Source organism: Bufo gargarizans, chromosome 9 (genome assembly GCF_014858855.1).
Source record: "Bufo gargarizans isolate SCDJY-AF-19 chromosome 9, ASM1485885v1, whole genome shotgun sequence".
In the NCBI taxonomy this organism is placed as follows: Eukaryota; Metazoa; Chordata; class Amphibia; order Anura; family Bufonidae; genus Bufo; species Bufo gargarizans.
Genome location: NC_058088.1, coordinates 43,103,023 through 43,123,640, shown reverse-complemented (window position 1 = coordinate 43,123,640; position 20,618 = coordinate 43,103,023). Strand labels below are relative to the sequence as shown.

The 20,618-nt window shown below is 44.0% G+C and overlaps 1 protein-coding gene across 1 annotated transcript in view; it reads right to left on the bottom strand.

Moving 5' to 3' along the window:
• The window catches only part of LOC122919395 (pinopsin-like), a 109,427-nt gene that overhangs the window by 16,467 nt on the left and 72,342 nt on the right, over window positions 1-20,618 (bottom strand). The window contains exon 3 of the mRNA XM_044268399.1: window positions 8,117-8,350. Coding sequence (XP_044124334.1) covers window positions 8,117-8,350 — 234 coding nt within the window. The remainder of the gene's footprint in view (window positions 1-8,116; window positions 8,351-20,618) is intronic.

Genomic DNA, 20,618 nt, shown 5'->3' with positions numbered 1-20,618 from the left:
AATGACCCTATGTGCACCTTCAATATTATATACCCTTTTAGGGATAGATTTCAAATAGCTCTGATATAGCAGAAACCACTAAATTATGAAATTGCTAAATTGGGAATTGTACTTCAACCCAGAACAAAAAATGTGCTTTGACGGACACTAAATATCTTGCCCAGCAACAACAGTACAGCGGTAACGAGAGATTTAGAGGGATTAAATTTGAGGCCTAGTATTTAGGCGCTGGGTGACAGGTATGGATTTAGTGACAGAATTAGACTTGGAAATACACAGTAAGCGGTGTGTGTGAAGTTATTCTGAATGACCCAATGTGCACCTTCAATATTATATACCCTTTTAGGGATAGATTTCAAATAGCTCTGATATAGCAGAAACCACTAAATTATGAAATTGCTAAATTGGGAATTGTACTTCAACCCAGAACAAAAAATGTGCTTTGACGGACACTAAATATCTTGCCCAGCAACAACAGTACAGCGGTGGGTAACGAGAGATTTAGAGGGATTTAAATTTGAGGCCTAGTATTTAGGCGCTGGGTCACAGGTATGGATTTAGTGACAGAATTAGACTTGGAAATACACAGTAGCGGTGTGTGTGAAGTTATTCTGAATGACCCAATGTGCACCTTCAATATTATATACCCTTTTAGGGATAGATTTCAAATAGCTCTGATATAGCAGAAACCACTAAATTATGAAATTGCTAAATTGGGAATTGTACTTCAACCCAGAACAAAAAATGTGCTTTGACGGACACTAAATATCTTGCCCAGCAACAACAGTACAGCGGTAACGAGAGATTTAGAGGGATTTAAATTTGAGGCCTAGTATTTAGGCGCTGGGTGACAGGTATGGGTTTAGTGACAGAATTAGACTTGGAAATACACAGTAGCGGGTGTGTGTGAAGTTATTCTGAATGACCCTATGTGCACCTTCAATATTATATACCCTTTTAGGGATAGATTTCAAATAGCTCTGATATAGCAGGAACCACTAAATTATGAAATTGCTAAATTGGGAATTGTACTTCAACCCAGAACAAAAATGTGCTTTGACGGACACTAAATATCTTGCCCAGCAACAACAGTACAGCGGTAACGAGAGATTTAGAGGGATTAAATTTGAGGCCTAGTATTTAGGCGCTGGGTGACCGGTATGGTTTTAGTGACAGAATTAGACTTGGAAATACACAGTAGCGGGTGTGTGTGAAGTTACTCTGAATGACCCTATGTGCACCTTCAATATTATATACCCTTTTTGGGATAGATTTCAAAGAGCTCTAATATAGCAGGAACCACTAAATTATGAAATTGCTAAATTGGGAATTGTATTTCAACCCAGAACAAGAAATGTGCTTGAACGGACACTAAATAACTCGCCCAGCTACAGCACTAGGGACAGATTTAGCTGGATATAAATTTGAGGCCTAGTATTTAGGCGCTGGGTGACCGGTATGGATTTAGTGACAGAATTAGACTGGGATATGGCCAAAAAATGAACAGACTATTGCTGGTTAAATGCACTTGGTGTGACAGCTTCACCCTGATGTAGGCTTTAGCCAAAAAACAACCACACCATTGAGGGTTAAATGCACTTGGTGACAGGCGCAGCTTGCCCCTGATTTTGTATATGGCCAAAAAATGAACAGACTATTGCTGGTTAAATGCACTTGGTGTGACAGCTTCACCCTGATGTAGGCTTTAGCCAAAAAACAACCACACCATTGAGGGTTAAATGCACTTGGTCGCAGCTTGTGCTGGCGCACCACAAGACACAAAATGGCCGCCGATCACCCCAGAAAAATGAGACTGACAAACGGTCTGTGCAGCCTAAAAACAGTGAGCAATTGAGGATCAGCAGCTCAATGATCCACAGCTGCAGATCGATCAGTTAATCAAGTCCTTTGGAGGAGTTAATCTGCCTAATCTCGCCCTACTGTCGCAGCCGCAACCTCTCCCTACGCTAATCAGAGCAGAGTGACGGGCGGCGCTATGTGACTCCAGCTTAAATAGAGGCTGGGTCACATGGTGCTCTGGCCAATCACAGCCATGCCAATAGTAGGCATGGCTGTGATGGCCTCTTGGGGCAAGTAGTATGACGCTTGTTGATTGGCTGCTTTGCAGCCTTTCAAAAAGCGCCAAGAAAGCGTCACAAAAGCGCGAAGAAAGCGACGAACACCGAACCCGAACCCGGACTTTTACGAAAATGTCCGGGTTCGGGTCCGTGTCACGGACACCCCAAAATTCGGTACGAACCCGAACTATACAGTTCGAGTTCGCTCATCCCTATGTGTGATTAAATGTTTTTTATTTATATGTATGAGTAAAAATACTTGCAGAATATTGTGAGCCAGCCATTTTGTAGACATTTGATAATTTTTGGAAACTGGGGTTGGCCAGTGGGCCAGGCTCCAATAAGACGGTGAGCATCCTCAATTTATATTAATTTTTAGTTTTAAAGTGATTTACCCATAGAGGAAAGTCTCCCAGCTGTTTGCAAGTATAAATTTTAGGTAGTTTTTTTTTTTGCAATTATTGACTCAAATGGAAACGTACATATAAAAGATCAAATATGGATATTTGGAAATACATGGCAGAAAAAAAAAGAAAAAGGTTAAAAATTTCACTTTTATAAATGGAAATGGAGAGAACAATCCACAAAGAATAAATACACAAGATAAAGTATCAGAGACATTCAAAGAGCTGAAAAACAGCTATTTAAACAAATATGCTAACAATGGGAAACAATATTTTAAAGCAGGCATCACCCCACAAGGTTTAACCCTTTATAAAACACCTGCAAGTGACCTATGTAGGAATGAGTTTGATTCCCAATGGGAGTGTTTTTTCAAACTTCAGACCACAGCATTGGTCCAATTAGTGGTCCAGAGAAGACAACAATTGTTAAATGAAATAGAACAAAAATTCAGTCAAATTAAATTAACAATGAACACGTTCATAAATGAGATTTCTAAAGAAAATGATAGACACAAAGGAACACAACCACAGATACACACTAATTTTAATCTAGAGGCTAAAAATAAATATCAACCTTTATCGAGTCCTTTTTTAGGCAAGAAAATCTATGAGCAACACCAATACCCAAAAGGAAACAAGAAAAATTATACAAAAACACAGTCACAAATCACAATATACGCCAACACATGGGACCTCAAAAACACAAACTAAAGTAGGGACCCAATTTCACACACCATGGACTTTTTCCTTTCCCAAACCACCACTGAACCCTCACCCAACACATCAAACACTGGAAACACCGACACCAATGTTCGGACAAGTATCACTGAAACCAGCACTCAATCAACCAACACCAACTTCATTGCAAGTTATACAACCAATCCACTTCAGCAGAAAAAGAGAACACAAAGAGTAGGCGCTCATACAAGGCCCAAGCCACGAATTGGGGAAAAAATAACAGATAATATAATCAATTTAAGTTCAATTGTATTGACAGACAATCACAAAAAATTGCTCAACAAAGGTCATAAGTTTGCACCAAGCACTCAGTTGAATAAATTCGATACATATAATGGGTTGGAGAAGTAAATCAAGAAATTATGTTGCAAAAAATATTTTATAAAAAATGCAATAATGAGTAATAGTGGAATTGTATCAAGCTATCATCATGTAGATGTTAAATTAAAGTCTAAACCATACCCACGTTATGAAATTGGAAGAGAAATAGTTGCCTTCAGAGGAGCAGTAGAGTAGAGGTCATAAAGTAACAGCAAGAAATTTGACTAATACTGAGATGAAAATAATGTAGGAACTTCAATATAATCAGGAGATAACAATACGCCTGGCCGACAAATGAGGGGCTATTGCCATCAAAGATACAGTAAAGTATGAAGCAGAATGCCTGAGACAACTGGCATACACTAGTACTTATATTTTACTTGAAAAAGACCCTATGGAAGATTATCATAACGAATTGACAAATATGTGTGAAAAGGCCTATTATAGTGGAATACTTGACAAATCTAAGTTCGATTTTATTTTGGGGACCCCATGTACACTCCCAGTGTTTTACTGTATTCCTAAAGTCCACAAGGATCCTTTGAATCTCCCAGGGAGACTGTTTGTTTCCAGCATAGGGTCAGTTACATCCAATCGGTCCTAATATTTGGACAGATTTTTATAAGACACTATAGCAGTAATCAATTTACTGGGAAAAAAATGGTTTGTCAACCACACTGGATATTAGCAACATTGGATGTAAGTGCACTCTACACAAGTATTAACCACAAACAAGGTATTGAGGCTGTGTCAAAAATTCTCAGGCAAGCAAATAAGCTACCGACCAGAAAGACTTCATACTGGATGGGATTGATTTTGTATTGCGCCACAATTATTTTTATTGAACTCAAAATATTATTTGCAGATTACCGGTACTGCCATGGGCACCAGGTTTGCCCCCAGCTACTCTAATTTATTTATGGCGGCATGCGAACAGGATTACAAAAAACTGCCCGGGGCTGGGGGCAGACCTGGTGCTATTGCGTAGGTATATAGACGATATCTTTCTCATTTGGGAGGGTGGATCATGCCAACCAGTATAACCTAAAATTCACTCCCAATATTAATACCAAAACTGTGGAGTTTTTAGATCTAAGAATAGAGATGGAAGCTGAATCATTTAAATGTAGTACCTATCAAAAGGAGGTAGCAAAGAACAGTTTCATTTTAAAATCTAGTTGCCATCTGCCAAGATGGCTACTAAATGTGCCAAAAAGTCAATTTCGCCGTATGAAAAGAAATTGCACTAAAGTTGAGCAATTCGGAAAAAAAAAGAAGCAGAACAATTAACTACCCAGTTTCTGGAGAAAAATTATCCACCACATATACAGTACTGGATAAATCTCTAAATGAAGTAAAACACTTGGATAGAAACACATTTTTTTTACCCAAAATCTATAAAGGATAAAAGTACAAAGACAGATGATCTCAAATTGGTATTACTAATCATTTCAAAACACATCACAACACTAATCCATGTGGCTTAAGATTTATAGCACTTGAAACAGTCACTGAAAATTGGAGAGGAAGTAATTTTGTCTCCCAAATGTCCAGGTGCGAATCAAAGAAAATATAAGATTTTGGGTCTTTACCACCAAAGGGCCTTAACTCAGAATTGGAAATTTTGGGATTTTTGTAAGACAGGGTAGGGGTGTGAGACATATTGGCCATGGGTGTCATGTTCTGCGACCACACCCTCACCTCATACTTCAATGAAGGTATCCATATAGATCAGTTTTTTACTTTTTATTTTCATTTTTTATTTTTGTTTATAATTCTTAATATAGTTAATTGGCAGATTGAGATATAGAAAGTTATTTAATAATAAAAAACGCACCATGTGTCGGATAAAACGTAAAAATATTATATAAAAACACATTAAAAAAATTAATTACTATGAGGTTATGTACAAAGTGTAGTGCGTGATATACAAAACCTGAGGGATCTATGATGTCGTGTTCCTTTTAAAGGATAAAAGAGCTGTGATTGCTGGTGGATATTGAGACCGAGGAGCTAGAATTGGTTGGAATCGAGATAAAATCGTCTTGCGGATGTGTTGCTGTGTGTGAACTGTTCCTTACTGATAAAGTTCAAGCGCGGACCCTGAATTGCAGTTTATTTTGGTTAAGAAAGGAGAAGAGACCTACTTCTGTTGTTTGGGACTGCTGCTGATTGTGCGGCTTGGAAGACCACACAAAATATCCTTTGTTTTTTTCAAACTTGGCCAGGAGCATGTTCAGCTCCTGCGCAGTTGGATGAGTGCACGCATACTGTTGTTTCTTTCCAATTGCCTCAGTGATCGATTGCTGGCTAAACGCGTGACGGGGAGTAGGAGGAGCATCAAGAGCACTAGATGATGGGAAGGAAACACAGCTTCCTGCTGCTGAGTTGGTGGAGTCTTGACTACTGGAGAAGGGGTGTGGGCTGCTGGGAGATGCATCAGGCTGTACCACTACATTAGCGAAACAGTTTTCCCAGGCCACTTTATGGTGATGCTCCATGGGTTGATGCAGGGCCATGGTGCCAACATTGGCACCCTGACTGCTGTTCACCTTCTGCCTAGAGATCCTACATACGGCCACGCTGATGTCCTCAAGTGACTTGACGATAAATTCTCACACTGGCAAGTATAGCATTTTACCCCCACCACTCCATGCTGACTGCCTGCCACTGCCTTTATGAAGCCATGCCCCGCTAGTTGTTTCCAGACAGGTAAGCGCCTGAGTAGCATACGGTCCACCCTAAGCATGTTTGGCTCCAGATCTAACACTGCTGCCACCCGCTGGCTCACAGCCACGCTTGCACCCTGTTGGCTCAGCCCCACACTGCCACCCTGCCACTGTCTCAAGGGCAAGCGGCCACCATCACCCCCTGATGATGATGAAGCCCGCTCTTCACCCGGCTCCCACGTGCAATCGGCTACATCATCATCCACCATTGTCTGCTCGTCACTTATGTCACCCTCACCAGTCCCATGGCTGCGTTCCTGACCACTTGCAACACCTGTTCCCACGCAACTGTCATTGTCGCTACTTTCACGCCTATAGGAGGAAGCAGTGGACCTCTCCTCCAAATTTGGGCTGGCCAGTAGCTCCTGACTGTCATCAATAATATCTTCCTTGCTGAAAAGTGGAGCAGAGCTGGCGGCATATGTAACTTGCCTGGCTGAAGGAGCAACAAAGGAAAGAGGTAGGTTCTGGACAGATGAGGGCACAGAGCTTGTTCCTGGGCCATGCCAACTAAGTGTGGTGTCATTGGAACCGACCAACTCCTGGCTGTGGGTGTCTGATGTCAGCTGAGATGATGTTGAAGACCGAGGACAGCAGGATTTGTCGTTAAAACGTGACTGCTGGATGACAGTGGCAGCTCTGGCCTGTTGTTGTGGCTGCTGCTACCACTCCCCCCCCCCCCCCACACACTTCTTCTGCTTCTACTTTAGTGGCTCCAGCAATACTTTTGCCCCTGTCCGTTCCTTTGGACAGTAGAAGTAGACAGGTTATTCACCTCAATTTGACAATCAAGGCCTAAGAGAATTATTTATATCATAAACAAGGAGGACACCCCAATAACAGTAGAAGTAGACAGGTTATTCACCCCTTTTTCAGAATCAAGGCCTAATAGCATTGCTTATGTAATAAACAAGATGGACACCCCTCTAACAGTAGAACAAGACAGGTTATTCATCCCAATTTGAGAATCAAGGCCTAATAGAATTGCTTATCTTTTAAACAAGGTGGACACCACAATAACAGTAGAATTAGATGGCTTATTCACTCCAATTTGAGAATCCCCCCTTTTTCAGTCATAAAAAATAATAATAAATATATTAGTTTTAGCAATAGTATAGTGGAATTTGTGTGTGCAAATATACAAACATACACACATTGTTTCATCATTTTCACAGTTTCTCCTTAAATATTTTAAAAAAATATTATGCCTGTCATCTAATGGCACAAAAGAAATGTCTAAGGTGTTCCATGAAAAATAATATCAAATACATGTTGGTTGGCTCAGAAATGAATTAGTTATTTGCAGTTAGATTGGTCCATTGCTACAACTGAAACATTGGCCTAAAAAGGAAGGGGGATATACAATCCGGTAATGAAGTGGTTAAAGGTTTCTTGACTGCAGTAATTAGTTGGTTATTTCCTTTGTGCCTGATTCAGAGGTCAGTAATTTCCATCATGTGATATCCAGACCGCATTGCATAGCATGCCCACCCATTTAAGTAAATGGTTCTTGTCTGTTTTCAGTCGGAGGCTCATTCCTTCAATGGACGCGCCAATTAAATCATGCAGATGTCCAGATAACTCTGTTTTGGGGATGCAAATCAGAACAGCTGTCTGAATTCAGCCTTAGAACCCACAATAAATCTACCTTGCAAACAGTCCAGCTGTAGGGTATCTAAATCACAGAAGAATTAGAGGCATATCTGTTGCAAAAAAATAGTCTATATGCAATGTAAAATAATATACAATAATATAATATAGACAAATAAATATACAAATAAATATATCAATACATATATAAATAAAAAAAATGTGTAATAGCCTCAATAACCCTCCAATTTCTTACCTGTTTATTCATAAAAATATAAATTAGGGGATTAATAAAAGTGCTGCTCTTGGCAAGAATAGATGGTATGATGCTAATTGTGGGTGAAACTGCTCCAGGCTTTCCAAATGTTGTGATCAAGGACACTAATCCATATGGTAACCAGCAGAACAAATAACAAGTGATCATGCATACCACCATGAATAATAAATGGTGTTCCCTCTTCTGAGCTGTTGTTAGGTTAATCCTGCACATCTGCAAAAAAAAAGAAGACAAAAAAACTGTAAAGACAACTAAATCAAATGTGTAACCCCCAGAAATATAGTCATGCTGCCTTCAATTTCTGACAGAGTACCACCAGTGACAGGGAAAGTCCTAATTGTGTTACCAATACAGAGGAATTTTTACAGCTCTCAGTGAATTAATAAACCTTCCATAAGCTCCCTCTAGTGGCGGCTGAAGGTAGCCAAAATGTGATAATTGAACTATAAAGATGTTGTAAAGGAAACCATAAAGATGGGGCTCTGTACAAAAAAAAATGAGTACACTTCCTATAATCAAATTAATCTACATAGATGTCTGGATTTATCTTAATAAAAAGAGACAACTACTGCATCGCAGCAAGCTTAAAGTAGACCTAGAAATGTATAAAGTTATAACTGGGTGTTACCATGCTCCTTGTCAAAGAGTGTACAGGGGCACAACCCCAACTGGTAACATCCAATTGTCAAATTATTCCGAAATTTCTCGAAAGAATATCAGAGGAACTGCATAATTTACAGGTGCCAGATATCAGAAGAAGGGTGACCTCAGAAAATGCATACGTGAAGTCACCTTATATCCACTAAGATCTTAAAAACTTTCATGAACAATAGAGCTTTATGAGCAGCAGGATTAGAAGTGTTTTCTCCTTACAATTTTTTTTCTGGGTTATAGATGATCTATGCTTAGGATAAGTAATCGATCTCAAAATGGTGGGGTCCAACATCTGGCACTACCACCGATCAGCTGTACTCAGTGAGAACGGAGCTGGAAGCACAGCGCCATCAATTGTGTAGTGGCCATGCTGGGTTACTGCAGCTACGCTCCCATTCAGCCAGCTTTCACCACTAATGGATTTAAAGTGGTATTCCTAACCTGTGGATAGGGGATAGCTTGTTATAACCGGAATACCCATTTAATCCCTAAACACTTGTACATGGCTCCTGTTGACCAGAATAAAAGCCATATGCAAATGCATACATTTCCGATCCCTAGTATTAGAAGCTGGAAGTGTAAAAAGAATGGTGCTTAAATGGAGCCCCGGATACGAATACAAAGTCTATGTTATAGCATTTTACTGGTGTGTAGTACAGCGATTTCCCATGTAAGTTATAATGTTCTTAATTTTATAAGAAATTGAGTGTTATTACAAAAATCCATCTCTTTAAAAATAAATTATACCTTTGTGAAACCAATGTAAAAAAACAAACATCTTTTACTGCTGTGCAGGCCAGATGAAGGTAACGAAGGACAAGAGCTTGACGTACTTCACACATTTAAGTGTTAACGCCTGAGGATATTTCTGCCTCTGGAGGTGAGGAGCAGCACATCTGTGGGTTACCAGAGTGTGGAAACCATACTTCTGCCCCCTGCTGGCTGTTCAGTTCAATATAATTATTCACAAATAAAAGCACAGCATGCAACTTTGCTAATAATGTGTTTTGGAGCAATTTCCGAGAAATAAAATGCAGTGTAATCCAGTCCACAGATTTATATCATTTAATTAATCGTTTCACAAGTATATATAAAGTTTACTGACCGTAGAAATGAAAAGTTCTACAGCTTTCTGATACACTTTGTGTCAATGCATCAGCATTTTCAAGATATGTTTGCTGTCAGTGAATGAAAGCACTCTTCCTTACGTTCCCAGAATGCAACCCCCACATATTTAGTCCAGCTCTTAGGCTGGGTTCAGACCTGAGCGTTTCTGAGACGCGCGTTTTACGCGCGTTTTTATGTGTGAGTTTTTATGCGCGTTTTTTGCAATAGTAAACGCGCGTTTGACGCGCGTTTCTGTGATTGACTGCAGTGTTGTGCAATCAGCAAATATCCCTGTGTATATGAAGTTTGGCCAATCCTAGGGCATTGTAGGTGTGAAATTCCATGTGTGTTGGTAGAGTGTGTGGTTTGTAGTCATCATGGAATGCTATAGACGGCGACGTGTTGCGGCACTTGTTGCAGCTATCCACCTGGAACGCTTGAGGAGAAGGCGGGACAGCAGGCGACGTTTCTGGGTCCATCCTGTGATTGCGAATAGACAGGAGAGGGGCCAGTTCTGGGCACTGTATGCCAACCTCCGTGCCCATGAGGACAAGTTTTTGGACTACACCAGGATGTCCATCCACAGGTTAGTACGTATACGTGGTTGCAATGTTTTTGCAATGGTTAAGCTAAGTGTTTTGTGCTTTTTGTATAGTTAACCATGAACATTTTATTGTTTCCCAGCTTTGACGAGCTCCTGGTGCTGTTGTCTCCTCATTTGCAGTGTCAGGACACCTTCATGCGGGACTGCATCCCACCAGAGGAAAGACTGGTCATTACTTTGCGGTAAGCAGCCTATTGTGGCCATTTAAACCATTTGCAGTGTGTTGTGCCATGATCTGAGTTTCGCCCTGTTTCTCTTGCTGTTTGTGACGTATGAGTGTTTGTGCGGGGGGTATGTGATGTGTATGTTGTCAACGTGTGGCATAGATATCCCATACATGCATCATGTATCCACATTTGGCCATGTTTTACCCCTCACTTTCCAAAAATAGTCCAAACAGTTGTTTCAATTTTTTTAACTTTGGTGAATGTATTCACATCATACATTTCCAAATAAAATGTGTTTAAACTGTTTTACAAACAAAGGAGCAATGTAGTATAAATAACATCAAAATATTACAAGCATTTTTCTATATAAGTGCCCTTTTTGGCTACCAAACCCTTGAGCCGGAGAATTTCCCTCTTCTAAGTTTCTCAAAGGGTTTCATATTGCGGCCCAGAAAACTCTGCCTCGGGATCCCGCCGTGTCTCTCTGGCTCCGCGAGACTGATTGGCGGGTGGCATTTCAGTGGTGGTGATGGTGGAGGTGCTTGGGCCCGTGCTTGAAGAGGGATATGGGTATGATGTGTGTTGTGTCTGCCATGTCTCAAGAGGGTGTTGTATGTTACTTTGTGTGTATGTGTGTGCTGGGTATGTGTGAGGGTGTTGTTGTGCATGTTGGGGATGTAGTGGGCCATATTGTGGGCAATATTGTGGCCCATATTGTTGCCCATATTGTGCTGGCTGCTGTGGTGGCTGCTGTGGGGGCTGCTGTGGGGGCTGCTGTGGGGGCTGCTGTGGGGCACTGCTAGACGTTGCTAGCTCATAAGGAGGCAATACTTATCAATGGTGTTGGTCACCTCCTCCCTTACTTTTGTGACCAGATGTCTCGGCACATGTAGCATTTTCTCCTCTAGACTGAGGAGAAAATATGCATCGCTGCTAAGTTTTGGCACAGGATGTGCCAGGGCATCCAGGCAGCCGATTAGCCTGTCCTCCTGCCTCTCGGTTCTCCTCCTTTTATGTCGGGGCTGCCGACTTGCCTCTGGTACGGCTTGGACAGTCTGCATGGGGCTGACGAAAGTCGGAGTGTGGGGGGGGGGGGGGGGCTGGAGGACTCATTGGCCCCATAGATGGTCCGGGCTCACTGTCGATGATTGTGCCCTCGTCCTCTTCCTCATCAGCTTGCGCCTGGCTGTGTTCCCAGCTACTATCGGTGCTGTGAAGTGGAAAATATAGGTAAGTATGTTCCCCATATGAAATTGAATGTATGTAATGTCATACCACATCCTCTCCTCAATGTGTATGCCCTTGACTCACCTCCGCATTTCGGTGCACGGTATCAAAAATGACATTTGGGCTGCATGCACATAACTGGAGCGTGCGCCTGGGGACGATCCGCTCCTCTGCTCCTTTTGTTTGCGGCGATGGCGGATAAAGGCGTCTTTCAGGCTTTTCCATTTGCCTTTGATAGTGTTGACTATGAAAAACGAAATAAAAAGCATCCGTTCATGTCTCTTTATTTTCTTACATTTGTTTCAGGTATTTAGCTACCGGACAGTCATTGGCCAGTCTACACTTCGCCTTTCTCATTGGGAAGTCCACAGCCAGTATGATCATCCCTGAAACCTGCGTGGCAATTTGGGACGTCCTTCATCCTGCTGTGATGGCCCAACCACAGAAGGAGGACTGGCTGCAAATTGCGGATCAGTTTTTAGAATCCTGCAATTTCCCAAACTGTGTCGGCGCAATAGACGGCAAACACATCCGCTTTCAGAAGCCCATAAGGAGCGGGAGTCAATTTTTTAATTATAAAAAATATTTTTCATTTGTTCTTTTTGCGGTGTGTGATGCAAACTATTGCTTCAGATACATTGATGTGGGGTCCTACGGCAGCAGCAGTTTTCGGGCATTCTGCCTTTGGGCAAATGCTCAATAATAATGAGCTGGACCTCCCGGGGAACACCACACTGCCTGGGACCACTTTTCCGGCTATGCCCTTTGTTTTTGTGGCGGACGAGGCCTTTGCGCTGGGGGAGCATCTGATGAGGCCGTACTCCAGCCGGGGACTCTCCATTGCAAGGCGGGTATTTAATTACCGGCTGACAAGGGCACGCAGGGTGGTGGAGTGCGCCTTCGGGATTTTAGCTAACAAATGGCGCTTTCTCCATTCTCCCATTTATTTAAAATTGGAGACCGCTATCTCGGCCGTGAAGGCAGCGTGTGCTCTGCATAATTTTGTCCGTCTACGGGATGGCTTTAATTTAGAAGATTCCCTCAGCCATTCCTTTGAGAGTCATAATCAGAGCGGTGTGCGTGGGACCCGGCACGGTGCAGCTGTCCGGGACCACTTCAACGCATATTTTTTGACACCACATGGGGCGTTACCCTGGCAATTGGAAGCCATCTAAGTTTATGTTCATTTATATTTTTTGTCAGAAAAGAGTGTTTAGATATTATTTGATGTTCAAATTTGGTTGATTATTACTAGGGCTAAATGATAAATTTGGAAACGATCTTTTGTGCATTTGGTTTTTTTTAACCTATATAGTGCCCCTTGAGGATGCCCCTATAGTGGCCATCAATAGTCGCCCATTAACAAGGGTTATAAATATGGGCGAAATCATGTGTCCCATTTAAGTGGCCAATACTCGGCCAGTAGAATATAAGCCAAGGAGGGTGAAATAACGGATCCCATCAAGGTGCCCAATACTGGCACGTTAGAAACCGAAGCACCTAAAATATGCCTTGCCACCCATAGCCCACAAACAGTCTAATTCTAAAAAGTACACAATATCAATAACAACTTAGGATTCAAATCCCTCAACTCAAACTTAGGCCTACATTTCAAAATGCCACTACATTTGCGGATTGAAAGAGCGCAGTCTGGCACAAGATAGTGGAACCACTGCAAATTGAACATACTGGGCCATTGCATTGTACCAGAATGTGGGGGAGGGTGAACCAGGACAGTACTAAAAACTAAAGGGGCGAGGGGACACTATTACAACATGTAATGTGCACATCATTCTTTGTAAACTAAGGCCACTGAGTGCCCATATACAAGAACAGGGATGGCGATGCTGCGTCCCTCAAGCTGTTGCTAAAATCCCACTCCATGCATGCCTGCACAGGCTCCAGCAAGTAAAATACAGGCCAGCATTTGTGGAGGTGGCGTTTGACAACAGCTGGAGGGCTGCAGGTAGAGCTGGCCAGGGCTATTACATATAGTTGGTACACTGTAGTGTACAGGAGCGAAATGCCCGTCACTACAGAAGGGTCACTTGGGTATTGTCGTTCCCCCTGTATTTATGGGGAGGTTGGTATAGAATATCTTGTCAATGTCATGCTATGTATTTTCCTGTTACTGTGAAACGTGCATATGCAGGCCGGCTAGGGTGTCATTCCAGCTCTGAGTCACTAGAGGGAGCTAGGGAACCCTAGGTTATATAAGGCCCAGTCAGGAAGTAGTAGCAGGAGTCAGACAGTGGGAGCAGAGGTCAGAAATGATCCTGTGTCTGAGAGAAGGCCAGGCTATGGGCCTGTGAGAGCATAGCAGGCCTGAAGCCTGCCGACTAGGAGAGGGTAGTAAAGGCCCTGTAACCGGGTTCCGGATCCAAGGAGAAGGTTCCCCTCCTGAGTCATCATCCGGTTAGCTGAGACAGCATAAGCAAGTCACCAAGCCAAGACACAGAATACCACAGAGGCCGATCAGATAAAGCAAGAGGTACTCAAGATAACAGAGGAGGTACTAGATAAGGACAGCTTCAAGGGTACGCCAGATAAAGGGCATTAGACCTTGGAGAGAAAGTCACATGTGTCAGGACCAGTCAGGAATAGTGTGCAAGCCGCCTGTACTGCATCTCCTGCAATCAACACTCTGTATTAAACATTGCTAGTGACCGGCCATTCTGTAATCCCAAGAACCACCTGTATTCTTATGGAAAACCAACCTGTCTTTCATGGAACTGCGCTTCCAACTGCTGTCCATGTATTATACTCGACTGATATTCAGTAAAAGTTCCAGTTTTGGTTGGCTATCCTGTGCTTGCTTCATTCTTTCACCATATCCTACACGGCGTGTCACCGTTTAATTGACACTGGCGTCACGAACTTTTAATACCTGCCTGTTCCAGTATTTGACCAAAATTGAAGACGACAGTGGATCCCAGGTTAGTGGTCAATCTGCACTACAAAGCCCAGCATACACTACTGACCCCCTGGGACACTGCATCGCTCTTTTTGGCGTCACGAACAGGATCCGCATACTTCTACAGTGCAGAGAAGTGTGAACTGTGTGCTTTAACTATTCCACCACCGTATTGCGAAGACTGTAACCTTTATTTCTAAAATCTGTGGATTACAATTGTGCCTGGGAGGAATCAGAGACGCTGTACTGTGTTGCGCTACCCCCAGAGAGAAAATCGCATTTGTGGAGAGTGTTTTATTGGACTTTTCATCATCCTGCTTGCTGTCAGTGAATTGCGGCATCAGGACACTTAAAATGGCCGCCGACGCCATGAGGCTTTTTACTGCGCCATCAGGATGTGCAGAGGCGCGAATATTTGGCGCCGAAACCTTCCAAGAAGAAGGAGGAGACGATTGCCCTGGAGCGCCACCCACCTTGAGGAGTGACGACATGGCTGATTGCTTTGAAGAGTTACGCCTGGGAGGCGGGGCTCAGATGGAGATAGACTGGCCCAGTGCGTGGGAGGAGTCAGTGTCGACTCTGCACCCAGTGAGTGAAGAGATGGCGTATGCGGAAGAGCCGGAGTTCGATACCACGTGCACCGAGGCCTCGTGCGAGTGGGGCGCCACTCCTCCGGACTTTCCTGAGTTGGGGCCATGGGACCCTCTAGCCTGGACGGCCACCCCCTGGGCCCAGGCCATGGACTTAAGTATCACCCGACCTGAGTCCCCACCGATCCGTCGCCAGCACGCAGAATGGCCGGCTATTATGGAGGAGTTGAGAGCCGCGGTGGCGAAAAAGAACACCAGCCGGAAAAAGCGGTTTGAAGAGATGGCCAAGTCCATACAAGGAGACTCCTTCCCGGGTAAGCCCCAGCTGGAAAGGCGCCGCGGGATCGTGGTGTCCTTTGATAAAGAGAAAGGCTACGGGTTTATCCAGGAGTTGGGGACTGGCCGGGACTTCTATGTAAACCGGCGATCGGTGAAGCGGCACTATCTCCCGGAGCATCTCCATAATTTAACTGTGGGAGAGATCGTTGAGTACACCCCCGCCGAAAGTCTAAGGGGCCCCTACGCTACCGCAGTGACTCGCCCGAAGGCGCCGGCTGAGAACTGGGACTCTGAGAAAGAGAGGACAGAGCCAGTTGAGACAGAGAGAGAACACGTGGAACAGGCCCGAACCACCCATCTGCATGGCCAGGCGTACCTCAGTCCCGACGTTTTCTGGGAGCCCATCGTGCTGCAGGGGCTGGAAGAGCGATATCCCCCTCCGGATGCGGTGAGACGGGAGGAAGAGAAGGAGCGGCAAGACAGCTGCCGGCGGGCAGAGGAATGTGTTGAGGCCCGGCGTCAAGCAGCAGCTGCCATCGTTACCCCAGCGGTCACAGCCCCTGAACCTCCGGTAGCCCCGCTCACCTGCACGAAAGCTGAACTAGAGGCCCTACGCAAGAGGGTGTATTGGGTGGCGGACCTCGGCTGCGCAGGAGGCGTGCGGTGGTTCCCGTTTCCGAGGACGGAGGCCGAAATGGAGGCCGTGAAAGACAAGCCTCCCCCTCTAAAGATTGTCAGGGGTGACGGTTTCCAAATGTGGCCGGCCTTGCCAGAACAACTGCTGCAGGTTCCCTACGTTGACTCGTCATCCGAGGAAGAACATGACACTCGCCTGTGAGTACTCTTTCCCTCATGTCCATCTCCTTAAATGGCCGTTTAGTCCCTCCGGTTGGCAGAGCTGGTCAAGCTTGCTGCCAGTTACACACGGCCGGTGGCATCCTAGTTGAATGGTGTGCCACTGTATACCACTGCTTCCAGCTGCCCTTGTTATGTTTGGGACATCCGGTCTGCTGCTATTATCCCAGTTGTGCCTTAAAGTGTTGCACCATTTTACCCCTTTTTTACCCCCATTTCAGGTTGAAAAGACATTTTTATGTCAGCACTGTTTTAAAGGGTAAACAGGACTTGCCAGGATAACATGGCCCTGGTATTGTCAGAGTCCTGTATTGTCATTTTATATATGTGCTGCTGACAGTATTTAATAACCGGTTTCCTTATTCAAGTATATGTGCCCAGAGATGGACTTCCTATGTGCAAGCCTCTGAGAGGTTAATTTTATTATGGACTTATTTATTGTCATGGTCTATCCTGGTTCTTTCAACATCCGCTGTGCCAGGTCAGCGCCCCCGTTCCACTCACTATCCTGTGAAAAAGAGAACGACGCCCCTTGTCACCAGACTTCACCTTTGCCAATTGGGTCTGATAAGAGTGTAAATGACATATATGTATGCATGCATGTGTCTTCCTCTATTTCAGGTCATGATTCCAGTTGGGCGGGCCCTGATGGAGTACGAGGTCGTACTCAGCTTAAAGCAGCGGGGTATGTAGTGTACAGGAGCGAAATGCCCGTCACTACAGAAGGGTCACTTGGGTATTGTCGTTCCCCCTGTATTTATGGGGAGGTTGGTATAGAATATCTTGTCAATGTCATGCTATGTATTTTCCTGTTACTGTGAAACGTGCATATGCAGGCCGGCTAGGGTGTCATTCCAGCTCTGAGTCACTAGAGGGAGCTAGGGAACCCTAGGTTATATAAGGCCCAGTCAGGAAGTAGTAGCAGGAGTCAGACAGTGGGAGCAGAGGTCAGAAATGATCCTGTGTCTGAGAGAAGGCCAGGCTATGGGCCTGTGAGAGCATAGCAGGCCTGAAGCCTGCCGACTAGGAGAGGGTAGTAAAGGACCTGTAACCGGGTTCCGGATCCAAGGAAAAGGTTCCCCTCCTGAGTCATCATCCGGTTAGCTGAAGCAGCATAAGCAAGTCACCAACCAAGACACAGATGACCACAGAGGCCGATCAGATAAAGCAAGAGGTACTCAAGATAACAGAGGAGGTACTAGATAAGGACAGCTTCAAGGGTACGCCAGATAAAGGGCATTAGACCTTGGAAGGAAAGTCACATGTGTCAGGACCAGTCAGGAATAGTGTGCAAGCCGCCTGTACTGCATCTCCTGCAATCAACACTCTGTATTATACATTGCTAAGACCGGCCATTCTGTAATTCCCAAGAACCACCTGTATCTTTATGGAAAACCAACCGTCTTTCATGGAACTGTGCTCTACCTGTGTCCATGTATTATCCTGACTGATATTCAGTAAAAGTTCCAGTTTTTGTTGGCTATCCTGTGCTTGCTTCATTCTTTTACCATACCCTACACGGCGTGTCACCGTTTAATTGACACTGGCGTCACGAACTTTTAATACCTGCCTGTTCCAGTATTTGACCAAAATTGAAGACGACAGTGGATCCCAGGTTAGTGGTCAATCTGCACTACAAAGCCCAGCATACACTACTGACCCCCTGGGACACTGCAACACCACTGCACACAAGGAGTTTACTTTTCACATTACAACACACATGGAAATACCTTTTTCCTGTTTCACTGTCTTGGTTAAACTGCTCCAATCTGGCCAGATGCTTTTGCCAATATCCTCCCAGGCCTGCTGCCTGCTCCTCCTGTTTTTGTAGTTGGCATCCTGTGTGTCATACAGGCAGCGTTTTCCTTGCACCAGCCTGATGAGGTTCTCGGTGTCACAGAGAGACTCCTCCATGCTGGATTCTCTCCAAAACTGTGCTTTGCACCTGGTGTTGGGCCTTTTCCTGCATGTTGCAAAATCCAAGACGCGCGTTCGAACGCGCGTTTTATGTGTCAAAAACGCGCGAAAATCAAGCGTTGCGCGTTCCCATTGAAGTCTATGGGACAAAACGCGCGACAAACGCCCCAAAAAAAGCTCAAGAACTTGTTTATGCGTCGGGCGTTTTACAGCGCGTTCAAACGCGCAGTAAAACGCTCAAGTGTGAATCAGGTCCATAGGGAAGCATTGGTTTTCCAGTGTTGTGCGTTTTACAGCGCGTAGGAACGCGCTGTAAAACGCTCAGGTGTGAACCCAGCCTTAGGTCAGAAGTGGATACAGCTGTATCGAATTTAGGCAAAGCTCTGTGGGCTAAATACACTCATTGACAGAAATGTTGGTTTGCTGCAAAACTCAGCATGTATTTATGCCTCATGCAGATATTTAAATGATTAAAGGTTTCCTGAATTGTAAATACTGATCGTGGGGATCTGACACCATGGACCTCCGCTGATCAGCTGTTTGAGAAGGCACTGGCGCTCCTGTGAGAAGAGAAGACCTCCATGCTTACCATGCACAGCGCCGTACACCGTATAGTGGCTGTGCTTGGTATCGCGCTCAGCCCCATTCACTTCAATAAAAAAAAATTCAAACCCAGTTTAAGACAACTAAACTAAATGTCCACAAATGTGGGTCATTTTGTATAACCTCTTCAGATTTTGTCTAGCTAAAGGAAAGTTCACATCTCCATTTCATTTTCTGTTCTTCTGATCCATCAGAAGAAGTCAACAAAAAAACAAAAACAGGATCCTGTAAAAAAACGGATCCTTTTGCATCAGTTGGCATCTGCTTGAGCCATTTCCATCTGAGATAGTTTTTTTTAGATGGGAAAAAAAATACTGCATGCATTGCATCTAAAAAAAAAGGATGTCAGACGGAAATAGCTCAAACAGATGCCCACTCCTGTTTATTTTTTTGTTCTTCTGACAGATCCATTCAAGTCAATGGGGCTGAAAAAAAAAAAGAACGGATACGGAATGCATCCGTATGTCTTCCATATCCGTTTCGTTTTCGCAGAACCATCTATTGAAAATGTTATGCCCAGCCCAATTTTTCGATGTCATTACCGTACACTGTATATGCGATGATTCAGTTTTCATTTGCGATCCACAAAAAAACGGAAACCAAACGGAAAAATGGAACGGCAAAACGGAACGGAAACGGACACAACTACTGAAAGAAAAAACTGAAAAACTTTTAAAAAGGACTGCAAAACACTGAAAAGGCCATACGGTCGCGTGCAGGAGGCCTAACACACAGACATGTCTGCACCAGAACTAGACACACTAAAAAGGTTGCCTAGTCTGGTGACCCCCGCTACATTAGGTAACATGCTGATAGGTCAGAACTTAATATAGGGCCTCATGTACACGGCCGTTGTTGTGGTCCGCATCCGAGCCGCAGTTTTGCTCGGATGCGGACCAAGAATAGGCATTTCTACAATGGGCCACCCGTTCCGCAAATGGCGGCTTCCGTTTTTTGCGGATCTGCGGTTTGCGGACAGCAAAAAATGGAACGGTCGTGTGCATGAGGCCTAAATGAGAACAATTCCCCACATCTTAAAAGGAATGTCAACATGGAATAGTTCCAAGAACATGACAACTTCATCAATTCATGGTCCGTAAACTTCCCAAAATACCTTATTATCTGCGGAAAATCAACAATCCTAGATACATTACACCTACTCCAGATTTCAAAACATTTGTAGCATCCATACCATAAGAAAATCAGTGAAAATAATAATAAAATAAGAAATAAGTGAAATCACACAGTTTAATCAAACTTTGTAATTCGTTTCAAATGTATTATTTAGTAGAGATGATGAATCAGCTGATCACCATGGGCCTGCGTCCTGGCACCTAGGCAAACAGTGGCCGCTACAGGGGAAATGTAGTATTACATGGTGACCATTATGCTGAATTGTTGTCCATGCAATACAGTCAATGACCAGTGATGGCCAGTTCGCATTGTTCGCCCGCGAACATTTGCGGGCTGCCATCTCTTTTGACAAGTCCGGCGAGGCACAGGTAAGCCCTTACCTGTGCCGCGAGCCGGTCTGAAAACAAATGCGGTCACCGGGAGCAGGCAG